Consider the following 17,576-nt stretch of genomic DNA (forward strand, 5'->3'; position numbering starts at 1 on the left):
TCCAATATAATTCATGATTCTGTTTTTCTGAAATTCAAGGCAATCTTTTAACTATAAGCACCTATAAAATAACACACAAGCTACATACTTATAATATATTATATATAATATATTAACTATATATAAATATCAGATATTTATAAATAAGTATCATATATATATATATATATATATATATATATATATATATATACATATGAAGGGAAATTTTCATTCAAAAAGATATAAACGGAGACATTGTAAGAACAAAATGGAACAAAGCAAAACAGAAACCTATAATATCCAGTTCTGCAAATCCACATCCAGGATCTGAGAATCATGATAAATTATGACAGTTCCCAAGGACAAATCATTGCTCTGTTGTCTGTATCACTACACTTTACTTTCTCTTTCTCTTGTGCTGAGAAGCTCTACTCATAAGAGCTGTGAGTAAATGATAATGTCTAGATATTTCTTCTGCAAGTTGAATTAGAGTACTTTAAAGCCTCGCTGAACTTCTTAGAACATAAAGAGAGAACAGCCAAATATCCCATCTCAGTTCCCAATAGAGTCTCTATTTCTCTCTGAGAGCTCATAAGTCAGAAAGAACTCTATTATCCACATTTACCTTTGCATTATAAGCTATCAAAATTGCCCAATAATGTTCTATTAAGCTTTTATATGCAGCACTTTAGTCTAAAGTTCCAGAAACAATTCACATTCCTCTCACAAACCAGTTCCAAAGGCCAAAGAAGCACAAGGAAATGTTTATCATGCGTGTCAGTATTCTTGCTATAAATAAGTAGATAAGTTTTTCCTCTCATTACTGTTTTAGCCAAATTTTGATCAAAATACAGGATTAATTTATTACTTAAATATTCCTTTATTTAATCTTATCCAATGAAGATTAAGTGAAGCAACAGAAACTTTTACATATTTTCTTTCTTTCTCCCTCTCAATCATGGTAAAACAAAATTAAGAGTGTGAAAATCACCAAATTCCCTCTCTGTAAAATTTCTTCTAGCATATTGTTCTATATACTGCGTTATTCTTAATTACTTCTGCTAATAAAACCTTCATATTAATTTTTTCTGAAATGAGAAATTGGAAAACATAGGGTGGTTAAAGGAATGAATTTCACATATTCTATCATCGTTAAACTGGCTATGGGAATAATGCCTTCTGGATCATCTATTGGCCATTCTAAATTGTTAATGACATCAAGGAAAAACTCAGCCTTTTCAGTTGGTCTTCATATATAGAGACTGCTGTTGCCTCAGAGTTGAAGACACTGTTATAGAGTGATTAAAACACTGCCTATGAATATACATGACTGAGGATGGATTTGAGCTAATTATTTTTGAGTGTAGATTTTACTAATTGTCTCTATACTATAAAAAATGATGAATCAATATTACTCTCTAGTTAATTAAATAATTTGCTACTATTTTTCTTCTGATCCCCTAATTTTACCCTTAAAATGAATGTCTTCCTTGTTTGTAATTGGTTCTTTCTATTTTCTTTAAAGATATAACAATGATGTCAGTTTTTGACACATTTTGTTAGTTGTCAGTTTTGGTCACATTGATAAAGGTTCAGTGAATGTTTTTGTTACTGGTTCTATATAATCTGATTCTATTTAGAATACTTTTAAGCTTATAAATTCATGCAAAAATTATTTGAAGTTATGATGTTTATACAGATCCCATATATGAGTTAACACTAGTCATTTTTACTTTAACTCTTACTCCTTTTACAAACATATGCACGATTAAGAGTGATTTTATAAATATACCTAAAATGGTTAACTCAAATACTGAGCAATTATGTAGAAAATCTATTTCTTCTACTCAGTACATTCCCAATATTCAAAGGCAAATTCTAAGCATATAATATATGATAATACTTCAGTTTTTTTCATAAATATTCACCTATTGGTTTTGGGTGAGGTTAAATAAAATAGCCTTGAGGAGAATTATTTTATATATTAATTCATAAAACAAATACTTAGCATTCAGGAGGAAGTACAAGTCAGTTATGAAATTTCATGGCACTATCATTAACTCACAGTTTCACTTTACTTGTATTGTGAGATAAATATATATATATATATATATATATATATATATATATATACACACATAGGTGTTTCCAGGAGCTCTTGAACTATAGAGGAGTGTTTTGCACTTTTCTTAATTTTGATTCAAATATAAGACTAGATGTTTGGAAATATTAAAAACATCATTATCATCAATGATCATCCTAGAGACTTAGATATTTTCAAAATATAATTTGATCACATTCCAGAAAGCTGTTAGGCAAAGCTCTATTATCCATCCCAGACTTAAGGCACAAGAAATGTTCTCTTTCATCTTAGAAACAAGATAATTCAGAAGTCAATGTCTCATGACTGTTTGTATCCCAATTTCTTAAAATGCATTCCTCACTTTACATTGTATTATCAAATGGTACAGTCTGAAAACCTCAGTAGGAGGAAGTAATTGCTTTTCACTAAAGTAATCTATTGGTCACGATATATTCACATTTGTTTTCATGCCTCTATAAAAGAAATGTGTACTTTTCTTCTCTCCTGGGTAGTTTAAGCATTCATATACGCTGGTATTTCTCAGGCTCAAAAAAACATTCTCTCTTTTTTTTTTATTCGATAAATTTTTTATTTACATTTCAAATGATTTCCCCTTTCCTAGCCCCCCCACTCCCAGAAAGTCCCGTAAGCCCCCTTCTCTCCCCATGTCCTCCCACCCACCCCTTCCCACTTCCCCGTTCTGGTTTTGCTGAATACTGCTTCATTGAAGCAATCCCACTAAAATCAGGGACTAGACAGGGCTGCCCCCTTTCTCCTTATCTTTTCAATATTGTATTTGAGGTACTAGCTCAGGCAATTCGACAACATAAGGAGGTCAAAGGGATACAAATTGGAAAGGAAGAAGTCAAACTATCATTATTTGCAGATGACATGATAGTCTACCTAAGTGACCCAAAAAACTCCACTAGACAACTCCTACAGCTGATAAACAACTTCAGCAAAGTGGTAGGTTATAAAATCAACTCAAGCAAATCAATGGCCTTCCTATACTCAAAGGATAAGCAGGCTGAGAAAGAAATTAGGGAAATGACCCCCTTCACAATAGCCACAAATAGTATAAAGTATCTTGGGGTGACTCTTACCAAACATGTGAAAGATCTGTATGACAAGAACTTCAAGACTCTGAAGAAGGAAATGGAAGACCTCAAAAAAATGGGAAAACCTCCCATGCTCATGGATCGGTAGAATCAATATAGTTAAATTGGCCATTTTGCCAAAAGTAATCTACAGATTCAATGCAATACCAATCAAAATCCCAACTCAATTCTTCACAGAGTTAGAAAGAGCAATTATCAAATTCATCTGGAATAACAAAAAACCCAGGATAGCTAAAACTATTCTCAGCAACAAAAACATTCTCTTTAATCAACTCCACATGCAATTACTGGATGAAATCTGCTTTACTGTCTTAAGGCAAAACGGTTTCAGTAAAATACAACTTTTTAAAGCCCTTATAACATCTGATTATCTAGATGCTTCAATAAACTATAAGAAAATGCTAATTCATATATCACAAATACTATCAGATTACTTTATGTTAAAGCAAGTGCCTGAACCACAGACACAGAATCAAGTAAGGGGAGACAGTGTTACCCCTTCCATTCATGTATCCACCTAATTTATGTGTTTTATATTAATTTAGATGTTTCACTTTAAAATATTCCAGCATGAAAAATGTTCCATTGTTGTAGAGATATTTTTGGCTTATTTCTTTCTTTGTTTTATTTTGATTTTGTCATTTTAAAGCCTGATTTTAAGTAGAGAACAAATACATGTTATTCTTAGCAACAAATGGCAGGCAGAATCGTCAGAAACTTTAGCTTACTCTGACTGCATCAGGCACTAGGCATGAATGTGGTACACATATATAGATTCAGGAAAAATAATCATACACACAAAAGTGAAATAAATAAAAATTAAAGATAACCTTTAGTCTTAAATTGTAGTTGTAAGTTACTGGACTAATATATTGATGAATTATAAAAATTTTTCTAAAAATTAAAGATAACCTTTAGTCTTAAATTGTAGTTGTAAGTTACTGGACTAATATATTGATGAATTATATGAAAATTACTTAAGTTAAGGAAACATGAGATGCAACCTTAACAAAGATGTCTTCTTTTTTCATTATCAAGTTTCATAGAATGGTCAAATATTCAAAATGAAGAACTCACATACCTTCTCCAGACCTTCTTCCTTAAGACTAATCACATCCAAATCAAAATCTGTCCGTAATCCATTCGTTTTGTTAAATGTTATTCTGCCTGTGAGACCTTCCCAGTGAGCCTGAACAAGACAAAACAAGAAAAAAAAATGTGCATAACTAACAAGAAACACTTTCTATGGTTACTAGGAAACCAGCTTACTTTCTTTACTTCTCATAAATTATATGAAATCACATTTTAAGTGTATCTTGTCTTGAGATGTGAAAGGGTTTAATATTCTCTTCAACAACTTCCCAACATTAATATGTGTTTAATTTATATTATCAGTGTATGCTGCTATTTTTTCCTTAGATATATTTAATAATTTTGGTTTGTATACTGAAGACCATTTATCAAAGAAAGATTAGTAAGGTATAGTATATGACCTATTGACTGTATCACTCAGTATTAAAATCATAATTTATTCCCTAAATTCAGAACAGTAATAAGCTTAGTACTGTGAAAAACATGGAGCCTATAATAGTCTATTATACTTCTTCAGCTAACAATCTTCCCTAAAATAAACAGTGTTACATTTCCTGAAGAAGACAAGAAAAATATTTTATAGGTTATAATGCTTGTTTTTTTTTATTTTATAGGTAATAATGCTTGTAAAATGTATTCTCAGTGAAATATGGGATAGAATATAATCCCTCCAAGGTGAGTAAATGGGTAGATTTTATTTTAAATAAAAATATTTTCCTATTTTGTCTGGTACTTAGCAAAATGTGTATATTTCCAATTATATGGCAACTAGAAATAGTTTAGAACAATAATTACTTAAAGTTTTGACTGCTACAGCATATGCATGGAACTGTAAAGTTTGAAATAATGTACACCAGTAGCCCAAAGACATGATTCTTAAAAAATTAAAGTTAATATTTTAACAGCAAATTTGAATTAATATTATCACTAAACTAGTTTTTAGTTACTCTGTTTGCTTCTTTGACACTAGCGTGCAGGCCTTTCAAAATGGTTTTTAGCTACTAAATGTCAAATGAAATAGAAAACATGGTTATGATCTGTGTCATATCGCAATATGTATCCAAAAATTTAAACATGATCGTAAGTAAAAAATTCAAAATAATGTAACAACAGATAAAATAATCAGAAAGCATCAGAATATATGTAGAGAACAGCAAAAGGAAACTAGATAGAAAGGAGTAAAAATGTAAGAGTCCAAACCAGGCAAGTAATAAAAATTCCCTGATAGACTGAACTTTAAACTTATTAGCAACCAAAGCAGAAAAGAAAAAATGATGGAATTGTAATATGTAGGGCTCATATTTTGGAGACATACAAGCTGCTTGCAATAAACAGCCTCTCCTGGTATGGAGAACTCAGAGAAATTTCTCCTGTTGGTCCTCTTAAGGGGAATACTGTGATTTAGTGGACAAAGCTCTCAATTGCACCCTACAATAAATACAGTGGGGAATGTCATATAGCTGTTTCTTTCAGGGCTAGCTGACACACATCACAGTCATAATGCTCAAATGCTGAGTTCAGGAAAATCAATTCTTTCACTACAGAGACCTGTGATCTATGTACAGAGCTCTGAGAGTGCTGAGTGCCTTAAACAAGAAGTTAATGTAAAACGTGAAGCAACTAATAAAGAGCGTATTCTCCAGGGAAAGTCAGCACCCTAACTGGGTGTGATAAACAGCAGAGAATGAAAATGCATGCGAATTGTTTAACAATACTCTGAGATTCCTAGTCATGATCCTATTTGCATTTTTTTATTCATTGATAAAATAGATGGTTAATCTTAAATCAAGGATGAAAAGTCTTAAGTGTACCAATGCCTGTGATTGTTTTAATAGCTCAGACAATGGACCATGGAAACTTTTATCCAAGAGAAATATGTTAAACAAACAAAGGACTTCCCTTCTTAGGAAGAAGAGAAAATTGCAAAAGAAAAAAATGTGTGTACACATATGCGTAAATGAATAATTTTCCACTTATTTTTCCTACTTCGGGCTTGGTCAAAATCAGAATATAGACAACACATTGTCATAAGCATTACTCCATTACCCAGTGTGAGGTAAATTTTGTACTTTGTGAATCCATACATTTTATTACTTTTTTGTTTCAAAGTGATAAGAATTGAACTTGGGCCTCATATATGCTCAGCCAGCAGTCTGCCACTGGACTGCATTGCTGCTCTTCTTACATTCATTTTTTATAGGTAATATAAGTAAAATGATTATACATGTTGTTTCACATCATTTCAGGGATAAAATAGCTATGTCACACATATTAATTTTAAATTTAATGTAGCCTAAATTACATTCAAATTAAAACACATTTCAGTTTATTGCCTAAAATATAATAATTCTTTGGACATCTACATCTCTACGTAAATAAAATATTAGAAAAACAGATTTTTCAAAATTAAGTTTAATATTATCAATCAGACTTTTAATGGGTCAAATGATTCATTTGTTTAAGTCATCACAGACATGTGGATGAATAATTTATGACTAAAATAATACTTTTTATTTAATTGTCTCTTTGTATTTGGTTTGTCCTGTTTGGCTGTTTTCTCTGGAGGCTTGCATTTTTCTTAAAAGGAAATGGAAGGCATGTGAATCTTTGAAAGAGGGGATTTGGGGGGAATGGGGAGGAATGAAGGGAGGGAAGCTGTAGTTAGTATATAAGAAAAAAAATCTAATAAGAAATGTAGTTTCAGTTAAATACAATTGTGTGGTAGCAGAACTGCACTGTCCTTACTGAGCTTTTTCTCCACTTACCTCTTTAATTAGGCTCATGAAGCGGGTCCCGAAGCGCCAAGGTTTGTGTCGATTGCATTGCAAGGAGCTGACTGTCATCTGGGGAAACTGTTGGACAGCCACAGACACCACGTGCACTGCATCGTACATCAGAGCAGCATCAGTCTGGAAGGCAGGAAAAGGACAGACATGCTCATAAAAGCACAGCATGCAGAAAATAAGGGGCTAAGAAATGTTCTTTATGCTAGAGAAAACACAATTTCCTCTACATTTTGTGTTTCTCTCAGATCAGGCACTCTGACCATATTACTACCACTCTTTTAGAACAGTTGACCCACAAGGCCTTTCTCTCCTAAATCGACACAGACCCTGGTATTGCCTTTTTAGCTGGAAATAGATAGAGACACTTTATTAGTCTTCTCACTTTCTCTTGGGCTATCTTGCTCAGTCTCACCACACACACACACACACACACACACACACACACACATGTTGGATGAAATCGTGACATTTAGAATGATTATATATCTCACATATTTATATAAGTAAACAGTTCTACTGTGCAGGAGGGAAAAAATTTAAAGAAGAGTTACTTTTAAAAAGCTTAAGATATAAGCCCAGATCTTGTCTTCAGGTCTATTTTCAAATATCCATTTTCAGTCATGATGCATCATCCCACAGCCTGGATCTCAGTATATGTGTTAATCCCTTTTCAAGAACCTAAGCTTAATCTCTTATGCAGTTTTCTTTACTCAACATTTCCATATCAATAAAAGTTCATTTAGCTTTGAAAGTAAAATGAACGTGAATTTTACTCTTCTGCACCTGATGATGTGACAAGCCACTTTGTGAATCAATGATAAAAATAATGTCTATAAAACTCATAACAAATAAGAGGCTCAGTGACTATAAACTGTTCTGTTGACAGGACTCTCTCACTATGTGTTTGTGATCCATGGCAGATCTCATACCTACAGGAAAGGGACAAAGTTGCAGGGGTAGAAGCAGATCTTTGAGCCATCTGTTTGGCATGCTTTACAATAAAAGCATCTATTTCCTTTTCCCACTCACAATTAGTGGGCTGTGAAATGAATTCCGAATTGAATAGGAACCCTGTAGATCATGTTGTGTGACACAATACAAGACAAAATGAGGAGACTTTATTTTTTGATTCAAATGGATCCTAAGAGTATTACCACAGGAAGTAGAAGATGGGTACACAGCATACTGCAATATCAGAGCATAGAAGCAATCATTTTTGTCCTCTTTAAGTTTTGAGAAATGCAAATTCATATCCACAAACTTTTTTTTATAAATAACAGATGGCTAATCTTACATACCATAATAGCTGCATGGTAGTAACTAGAAGAGTGAATTTGATACAGCGCACCAAATATGAACTTGACAATTATACAATTTGGTTTGATTTAAGTTAACAACTGATGAATTTATCACATATGAGACACTTCTGGACTTAGGAGTCATTACCAAATTGAAAAGTGCATTTTTCTAAAACATCATGAAATCTTAGACCATATACCTGCTGGGAAAGATAGAAAGAAATGAAACCTTTAAGGTTTTACTGGCAGGCTAGTTTCACAGCATCACCAGAGAAAAACACCTTACAGTATCAATTTTTTTCCTAAATTCAAATTCCATTTCTTGCTGTGATGGTCAATATTGTCAACATGGCTATATTGGGTGTCCTAGGAGGCAGGCCTTGGGGTACTTTGTGAGGGAGAAGCTATTTTTAACTGTAAAAGAAAACATAATCTGAATACTGAATATGGGTGGGACCACCTCACACACTAACATACCAAGCTGAATTGAAACAAAAGACAAGAGAGGACCACCATTTTCTCTTTTGTGTACTGACTGCAGACGCAGAAACAGCTGTCACATTTCTTTTATCTCTTTAGCCTCAGGACCTTGTAACCATTAGCCAGAATATACTGCTTCTTCCTTAAAACGCTTTTGTCAAAAATTTTGTCAGGGCAGTCAGAAAAGAAACTAATGTATCAGAGTCTGGCATCAGAGTTAAAATCACAAATACGAATAAAATTATTACCATTAATTTTAATGGTATTTTAAAATTGGAATTCTATTAAGTATCTTTATTAGCTCAAATATAACAAAACTAGAAGGTTAAAACAAAAATCTTTGGAAACCATACAAATACAGTGAAATTAACCCATTTTGAATAAATAGTGGATTGTGCTAGATATAAAAATAATATAAAAATTTCTTAAAACAAAAAAATAAAAACAAAGAAAAATCTACTGAGTACTACAATGATTATTTAGAGAAATCAATATCTGTGTTTTAAAACAGAAAGTATTTGCATATACAACCTAGTATTGTATGGCAAGGAAAATAAACATATGGTAACCAACCAATCTTTGTATCTGCATGAAGAATGACAAAAACAAAAATTAGAGTAGAAATAAGCAAAATATAGACCTAGAAACAATAACTGGTACTTGGAACTGCTTTCCCTAGAAAATATTGTTTCTTTATATGGGCCCAAAATATACTAAATGCTGGATGATAGACTGCCCTTTCTACCTTCATTGTTGTTTTGTTTCAATTAATCTGCATATTGCATGATATTTATTCAAATAATATGTGACGACCTAATACACGTTGTGTAGATATATCTGAGAGTAGAAAAAGAAGAACTAGCTTCTTTAGCTCCAATCACCTTGGATAAGATAAGAGCCTTAAAGCTCCACTTGACTCCTAAATAAGAACTGTCTGTGATAGCAAAGCTATGGTCTAGAGTAGAACTGACCAGTTAATGGGGACCAGATCAAATCCCTTAAGAAATTGTACCAATAACAACTTCCTTTTTTTTTAACTTCCTTTTTTTTATTCGATATATTTTTATTTACATTTCAAATGATTTCTTTAAACCATTTCATAGTAACAAAATTAGAAAAAATATTAATTATACATAGACATAGACAGCACCTTCACCAGGAATAGATAGATAGATAGATAGATAGATAGATAGATAGATAGATAGATGGATGATAGAGAAGATAGATAGATGTAGAGATGACATATTATAAATATAGATGATAGATGACAGATAATATCATATCTATATATGACATATATCATATATAATCATAACATATCATATATATTTTACCCCCCTTTCCCGCTAATTTCTATACTTAAACATACATGTTAGTACATGTATAAAGTACTAAGGTACATGTTAGTAAATAGAATGGATATGTAATCAGTGGAGCTCTTTATTCATTCCTATTTTCATTGTACCTTATCATATCTATATATGATATATATCATATGTAATCATAACATATCATATATATTTTACCCCCCTTTCCTGCTGCTTTCTATACTTAAACATAAGGTACATGTTAGTAAATAGAATGGATGTGTAATCAGTGGAGCTCTTTATTCATTCCTATTTTCATTGTACCTTAGCAAATATCCTTTCTTGGTTTTTTAATACTACTCATCTCCTGAAAATATTGGCACTAATAATTGGAACTAATATTTTGTTGGTCATTTCTGTCATTTTCTAATCAAAGTCAAAAATGCTCCAATTAGAAACTGATTTATAACACACTTAAAAGAAGGGATTTAAAAAATAAAACTATGAAATCTTTCTGTTGAAGGACAAAGGAGGCTTAAGTAAAATCAAAACTTTACTGACACCACAGAAATAAGATGGCTGATCAAGATGGTAACTTAGGCTTGGGCATCTTAACAATACTGAGTCATAAGGAACTGGAAAGATGACTGTTTTGTCACCATATGAACTTGTGTGGTTCATTTAAACAATGGAATACTACTTAGCTATCAAGAATGAGTTTATCATGAATTTTGCAGGCAAATGGATGGGACTAGAAAATATCGTTCTGAGTGAGGTAACTCAGACACAAAAGGACATGCATGATATGTACTCACTAGTAAGTATTCACTTATTAGCCAAAAATTAGTATTAGTATTAATATTAGTATTAGTATTAACCAAAAAATACAGACTACCCAGGACACAATCCACAGAACTCAAGAAGATTAACAAGTTGAAGGGCCAAAGTGAGCATGTCTCAATCTCACTTGAGAGGGAGAAGAAAACAATCACAGAAAGCAAAGGGAGGGAGGGATCTGGGTGGGAGACAGTAGGGGAAAGGGAGAGAGGGAACATGATTGGGTATGGGGGGGGGGGGGCAGTGGACCTGACGGCCAGCAGGAAAAATGGAAACAGGAAACCTTGGGAGGTAGGAGGTGGGGGACTCTCTATAATATACCAGAGATCTGGGAGGTACGAGACTCTCAGGACTCAAAGGGAAGGAACTTAGATGAAATGCACCATAGTGGGGAGAGGGAATTTATAGAGTCCATCTCCAGTAAAAAGACAGGACATCAAGTAGAGGTATGCAGTTTTCATCCCACAGTCAAAAACTATTATCAAAAATTGTTCCTGTCTAAAAGAACTGCAGGGACAACAATGGAGATGAGCCTGAGGGAAAGGAGGTCCAGTGACAGGCCCAAATTGAGATTCAGCTCAAGAGGAGGCTCCAAGGTCTGACACTATTATTGATGCTATGGTGTGTTTACAGACAAGAGCATAGCGTGGAAATCCTCTCAAAAGCCCAAAAAGTAACTGAGAGAGTCAGATGCAGATATTTACACCCAACCAATGGATAGAAGCTGGGGATCCAGGTGGTTGAATTAGGGCAAAGCTGGAAGAAGCTGAGTAGGAGGACAACCAGCAGCCTCAACTAACCTCCACCTCTGAGATCTCTCAGACACTGAGCCACCAACCAGACAGCATAGAACAGCTGATCTGAGGCCCCTGACACATACAGCTGAGGACTGTCTGGTCTGGCCTCAGTGAGAGGAGATGCACCTAACTCTCGAGAGACTTAAGGTTCCAGAGAGTAGAAATGTCTAGTGGGGTGAGGATGGGGTGTGAACATCATCCTCTTGGAGATGTGGAGGAGATATGGAATGATGAACAGTCAGAGGACAGACCAGGAGGGGGATAAGGACAGGGCTGTAAAATAAGATTAAAGAATAATAATATTTAAAAAAATTCTCAGAACACAACACCTTCAATGGCTAAATGTCACCATAAATTCAAAAAAAGAAGAAAAGACTTCCAAAACCCTAGTCTGAAGCTAAAACAACCCTGAAAGCAAAACAAGACAGGGTTAATACACAACAAAAGTTGTAAGTCAAGATGACTGATGAACATAGACAAAAAAATCCTCAAGAAAGTATTAATAATCCAAGGTTTTTAGTGTAAACAATACACTAAAAATATTAAAAGTAAGTTTTGAGAGTTACATTATCTCTGGCAAGGGGTGAAGCATCATGGAGAAGAATAGCAAACGTTTACCTTTAACCCCTGCATATATAGGCAGATATCTGCATAAACATGTACATAACACATGAGTGCATGCACACACACACACAGACACACACACACACATGCTCACACACATACACACATACTCACAAACACACACACACACACTTTTTCATCATAACCCAGATGAATTTGCCTCAGGGTTTAATTATTTGTAAGGATGGCTGAAAGTGCACTGTTCATTCAACATGATGAATACCCTTCTTTAACACACCAACAGAGGGATGACAAAAGTCATGGTCATCTTAACAGAAACACAACTCACATGTGATAAAAATTAACATCATTTATAATCAAAATGCTAAATGATTTAGGTTAGGAATGACAGAGTTGAAAGTAACAATGTCTATTTATAACATGACAACAGCTCACAATATACTGAATGCTGGGAAGCTGACAGTGATGCCTAAAAGATACGGCAATACAAGATGCTCATTTTTGTCACTATTACCCAAGATATATGGAAGTAATACCCAGAGCAATTATGCAAGAAATCAAATAAATAGCATCAAAATTAGAAAAAAAAAAAGAAATTGCTACTATTACAGATAACATAGTAACATAGTCTTATATATATATAAGACTATGTTATATATATATATATATACACACACTATGTTATATATATATATATATATAAGACTATGTTAAATATATATATATATATATACACACACCAAACTCATCATTAAAACACTATTAGAAATAATTCACCAAAGCAGCAGTGTATAAAATCAACATCAAAATAAATTGCAGAGTGATATAGCAATAGTGAGTTATCTGAATTAGGAGTCAGCAAAGTAGTCCTACTTAAAACAGCCACAAAAGATAAAATAAAAGTCATACAACTATATTTAAGCAAATGGGAAATATGTCTACAATATAGCTACAACAGATGCTGGAATACATTAAAAAGGGCACAAATGAATGGAACCACACCTGTTTTCATAGATTAGAAGTGTTAATATTGCTAAAATTTCTATAACACATAAAGTGCTTGATAGAATCATGATAATCCTTATCAAAATAACAATGCCTTTCCTCATAGAACAAAAAAGGTAAACACCAAAATGTGTATGGAACTATAAAAGACCCTGAAGACCAAACAGTATTGGATCAAAAGAATACAGTAAAAGGTCGTAAACAAGCTTATTACAAAATGAACTTAAAAAAATAGCATGACACTGACATAAAAAATAACATAAATGGAATGAAAAAGAGGAAAGGCCAGACATTTGAGGTCAACTCAGTTTTTTTTCTTTTTGTTTTGTTCTTTTATTTTATTCTTTAATTCTTTTTTACAGTCCAGTCTTCATGCCCCTCTGGTCTTCCCCTGATCTGCTCCCCATATCCCTAGCCCATAACTCACCACCGCCCAGTTTCCAAGAGGATGCCCCCAATCCTCTCTACTAGACCTCCCCACTCCCTGGGTCCACAGTTCTCTCGAGGGTTAGGTGCATCTTCTCTCTCTGAGTTTTGACAAAGGTGGAACTATGGACAATGAAGAAGAAAGGGCAAACACTTCAACAAATGTTGCTAGCAAACTGGACAGCCATTTATAAGGTAAAAATGGAAGGCCTCCCCTCACTGGTTACATTAAACTACTAAAAGAATCAATAATGATAATTCCATTTGAATGAATAATCTTAAAAAAAGAAACAAAAGTGAAAAAGCATAAATGGAATTATATAAAACTAATGAAAAATTGTTCAACTGAAGAAAACTAACAAAATAACACTACAAAAACAATGGCCTATAGATATGAAGAAGAGAACAAGCACCTATGTTTCTGAAAAGAAATTTATAGATACATCCAAACACTTGTGTGTGTGTGTGTGTGTGTGTGTGTGTGTGTGTGTGTGTGTGGTGGGACAGGGAGAGAAGGTGGCTACCAACATTTTTTAAAGCTTGTTGATATACCTAACTGGGTATCTAGAAAAGAGCAATAGAGCTACTTAGATTTAGATGAGTCCTAAATAGGGACCTCAAAAATTTTGAAATTTCCTCAGTTATCAGAAAAACAAAAATCAGAGTGAAAATAGGATGTCCCCATTTACAGTAAGAGTAGCAGCTCTTTGAAAACAAAATATAAAAGGTTTTGGCAAAGATAATGAGAAAGTAAAGATCTTACACACTGTTAGTGACATTTAAATTTGCATAATACTCTGAAGACAGAAGAAAATTGCACAATGGTTAAAAATAGAGCAATGAATTGATCAAGCAATCATTCATATTTTGGTAGTTCTGATGAGAATTAAACACTTGTGACTCTGTTACTCTTTGAAATTAACCCTCTGGCATGGAATTGAAATTAATCATAATTTTGCTTCTAATTTAATTTTCATTATATGTCATATCAACTCTAAAGGGTATTTCCAAGTTAAAAAAATATAATTTTTAAAATTATACAATTTAACATATGAAATATTTCCTTACTAAACTATTTACTTACAAATCCAAATGATTTAGTTAGAAAACTTCAAAATTACTTGTGCCCTGAATATTTAAATATAATCACACACATGTGTACAAGTATGTATGGTGGTCATATTTATTTGAAAGGTAAAACAACTGGTATGAACTGAATTCATACCAGAAGAAGGAAGTGCCATTAGAATATTCTTTATTTCAGAAGAAGTAGACATTAGGATGTTAAATATTAAGCCAAATAGATCAGAGGAGAGGCCCGTGATTCGATAGTTCAATCATCTATCAACTAGAATGGGAACTATCCTGTGTGCCTACCTTAGAATAAATTTGACTTTGGAGCTTTAAAATTAATTCTAATTTAAATTATGTAAAATGCAAAGAAGATCTATGAGTCCAACATATGCCTTTCAACCCTTTAAAATTGTGCAATATGGAAATTTGTCTAGGTAACAATATTTGAGCATAGCAGAATATTATTAGCAATCATTTCCTTGAATATTTTACCTCAGTTTGGTTCTATGCTGATTCTCTGGGTTATTACAGCCTCTGATTCCTGGCTATGCATGCAGTGTCAGGTCTGGAATTCCTCTCATCACACAGACCTCAAGTTAGACCAGTCATCGGTTGGTTATTTCCACAAGGTCTGTGCCACCATTACACCCACACAGCTTGGAGTCAGGACAGATTGTAGACCAAAAGTTTTGGGACTGGGTTGATGTCGCAGTCCGACTACTAGAAGCCTTGCCTGGTTATAAGCAATGGCCAGTTCAGGATAAGCATTCTCCACTGTTAGGAGTATTTGCTAGGGTCATTTGGAAAATCCTAGAGAGTTTCTTCTATACTACATTTGTACACTGCACTGCAAAAGCACCCAATTTCAGTCATCTCTCTTAGTGGTCTCGCCCTGCACACACATACTCCCGATCCTTCCTTTTTCACATTGTCACCCATTCCTGTCCACTCACATAATCTATTCTAGATCCCCTTTCCAGGAAGATACATGTGTCTTTCCTAGAGCCCTCCTTGTTACATAACCTCTCTGTGTCTGTGGATTGTAGCGTGATTATCTTTTACTTGACTCTTAATATCCTTTCTGTAAGTGAGTCCATAGTGTGTTTGTTTTCTGGGTCTGGTTTACCTCACTCAGAATATTTTTTTTTTTTAGTTCCATCCACTTGCTTGGAAATTTAATAATGTCTTTGATTTGAACATCTGAGTAATACTTCATTGTATAAACATAGTACATTTCCTTTATCCATTCTTCTGTTGAGAGAAATCTAGGTTGTTCCCATTTTCTGGCTATTATGAGCAAAACTGCTCTCATCATAGTTTAAAAAAAATGTCTGTATGGTAGGATGAAAACTAGGAAGAGCAAGTGTAACTACAGAGAAAAAGTCAGACAGGTCAAATCACTATGAGAACACAGCCTACAGAATCAACGAAGTAGAGCTCACAGGAGATCACAGAGATGGAAGCAATAATTATGAAACCTGTATGGGTCTGAACTAGGTCCTCTACACATAAGTTATGGTTGTGTAGGTTTATATTCTTGCAGAACTCCTAAAAGTAGGTGTGGTATTGTCGCTGACACTATTGCCTCCTTTTGGGACATTTCTCATCCTATTGGTTTGCCTCATCCAGCTTTGATATGAGGGTTTTTTTTTTTATTTAATCTAGTCTTATTTTAACTAGTTATGCTGTGTTTAGATGATATCTCTGGGAGGTCTGGTTCTCCTTTCCCTGCCCAGGAAGGGAACCAGAGGAGGAGATCTTGGAAAGGGAGAAGGTTGAGGGAGGACTGAGAAGAGTAGATGGAAGAAAAGTTGCAGTTGGGAATGTTGAGACAAGAATAGAAGGAAAAAAGTACAATATGATCCAAACCATTTCAATTCACCTTAGGTGATCTTTCAACACGAGCATCTTAGAATGATCATTAATATCCCCTTGCAAAGCACATCAATATGAGATCATTTTAATTTTTTCTTTTTCTTCAAGTGATAAAACGAGGAGTGAGGAGCTCTTATATCCATACAGCAATTAAATTTCAAAGCTTCAACTATTCTGTATGTAGTCACCACTAGGACAATAAATGATAGCTCTTTGTTGAAAAAACAAAACGTACTTCCAGGAAGTAGTTTCTATCTTCTGAGTTGTATTTGCTCATTTTAATAAACGCACCTCTGCATCAAATGTTTAAAAGTATAATCTCCTCAATATTCACTCATATTTCAAACATACCCTGATATAAGGCATAATAAAGAATTTTTGGAACATATAAAATAATTGCATTGACAAATTTTATTTAGGGAAAGACCACTTTACCAAGCAGCAAATTCCAGACAGGTCTATATTTGATCTATAAGTTTTCTTATTCTGGTTGTAACCACATTAAAACTTTTCTAAAGGTCTAAAACTAAACGCTATAAGATAGTTATCTCTGCCTACTGGCGTTGTATAAATGATGAAGTTAAGAAAAAAAAAACCTTCTGACAAATATATATGAAAGAAAATAAAAATACGTCTAAATTATATGAGAGAATCTTTTTAGCAAAACTTCATCAAAATAATTTTACTTCTGATGGCTGTGGCATTTTCAAATGAAACTTTGCCCTAGAAATAATGGCCTTGGAATATCCCTATTAAACTTTAACTGCGAAAAAGTAGGTCAGGGTCAGGTGGCATATACCTTTAATGAGATCACTTAAGAGGCACGGGCAG

The 17,576-nt window shown here is 33.6% G+C and overlaps 1 protein-coding gene across 2 annotated transcripts in view; it reads right to left on the reverse strand.

The window, feature by feature from the left end:
* The window catches only part of Grik2 (glutamate ionotropic receptor kainate type subunit 2), a 706,521-nt gene that overhangs the window by 294,061 nt on the left and 394,884 nt on the right, over positions 1-17,576 (reverse strand). For both annotated transcript variants that reach the window (XM_052163476.1, XM_052163477.1), the window contains exons 7-8: positions 7,041-7,184; positions 4,265-4,372 (exon numbers count right to left, since the gene is read on the reverse strand). In XM_052163476.1, coding sequence (XP_052019436.1) covers positions 4,265-4,372; positions 7,041-7,184 — 252 coding nt within the window. The remainder of the gene's footprint in view (positions 1-4,264; positions 4,373-7,040; positions 7,185-17,576) is intronic.

The sequence above is a fragment of the Apodemus sylvaticus genome, chromosome 19, assembly GCF_947179515.1.
Source record: "Apodemus sylvaticus chromosome 19, mApoSyl1.1, whole genome shotgun sequence".
NCBI lineage: Eukaryota > Metazoa > Chordata > Mammalia > Rodentia > Muridae > Apodemus > Apodemus sylvaticus.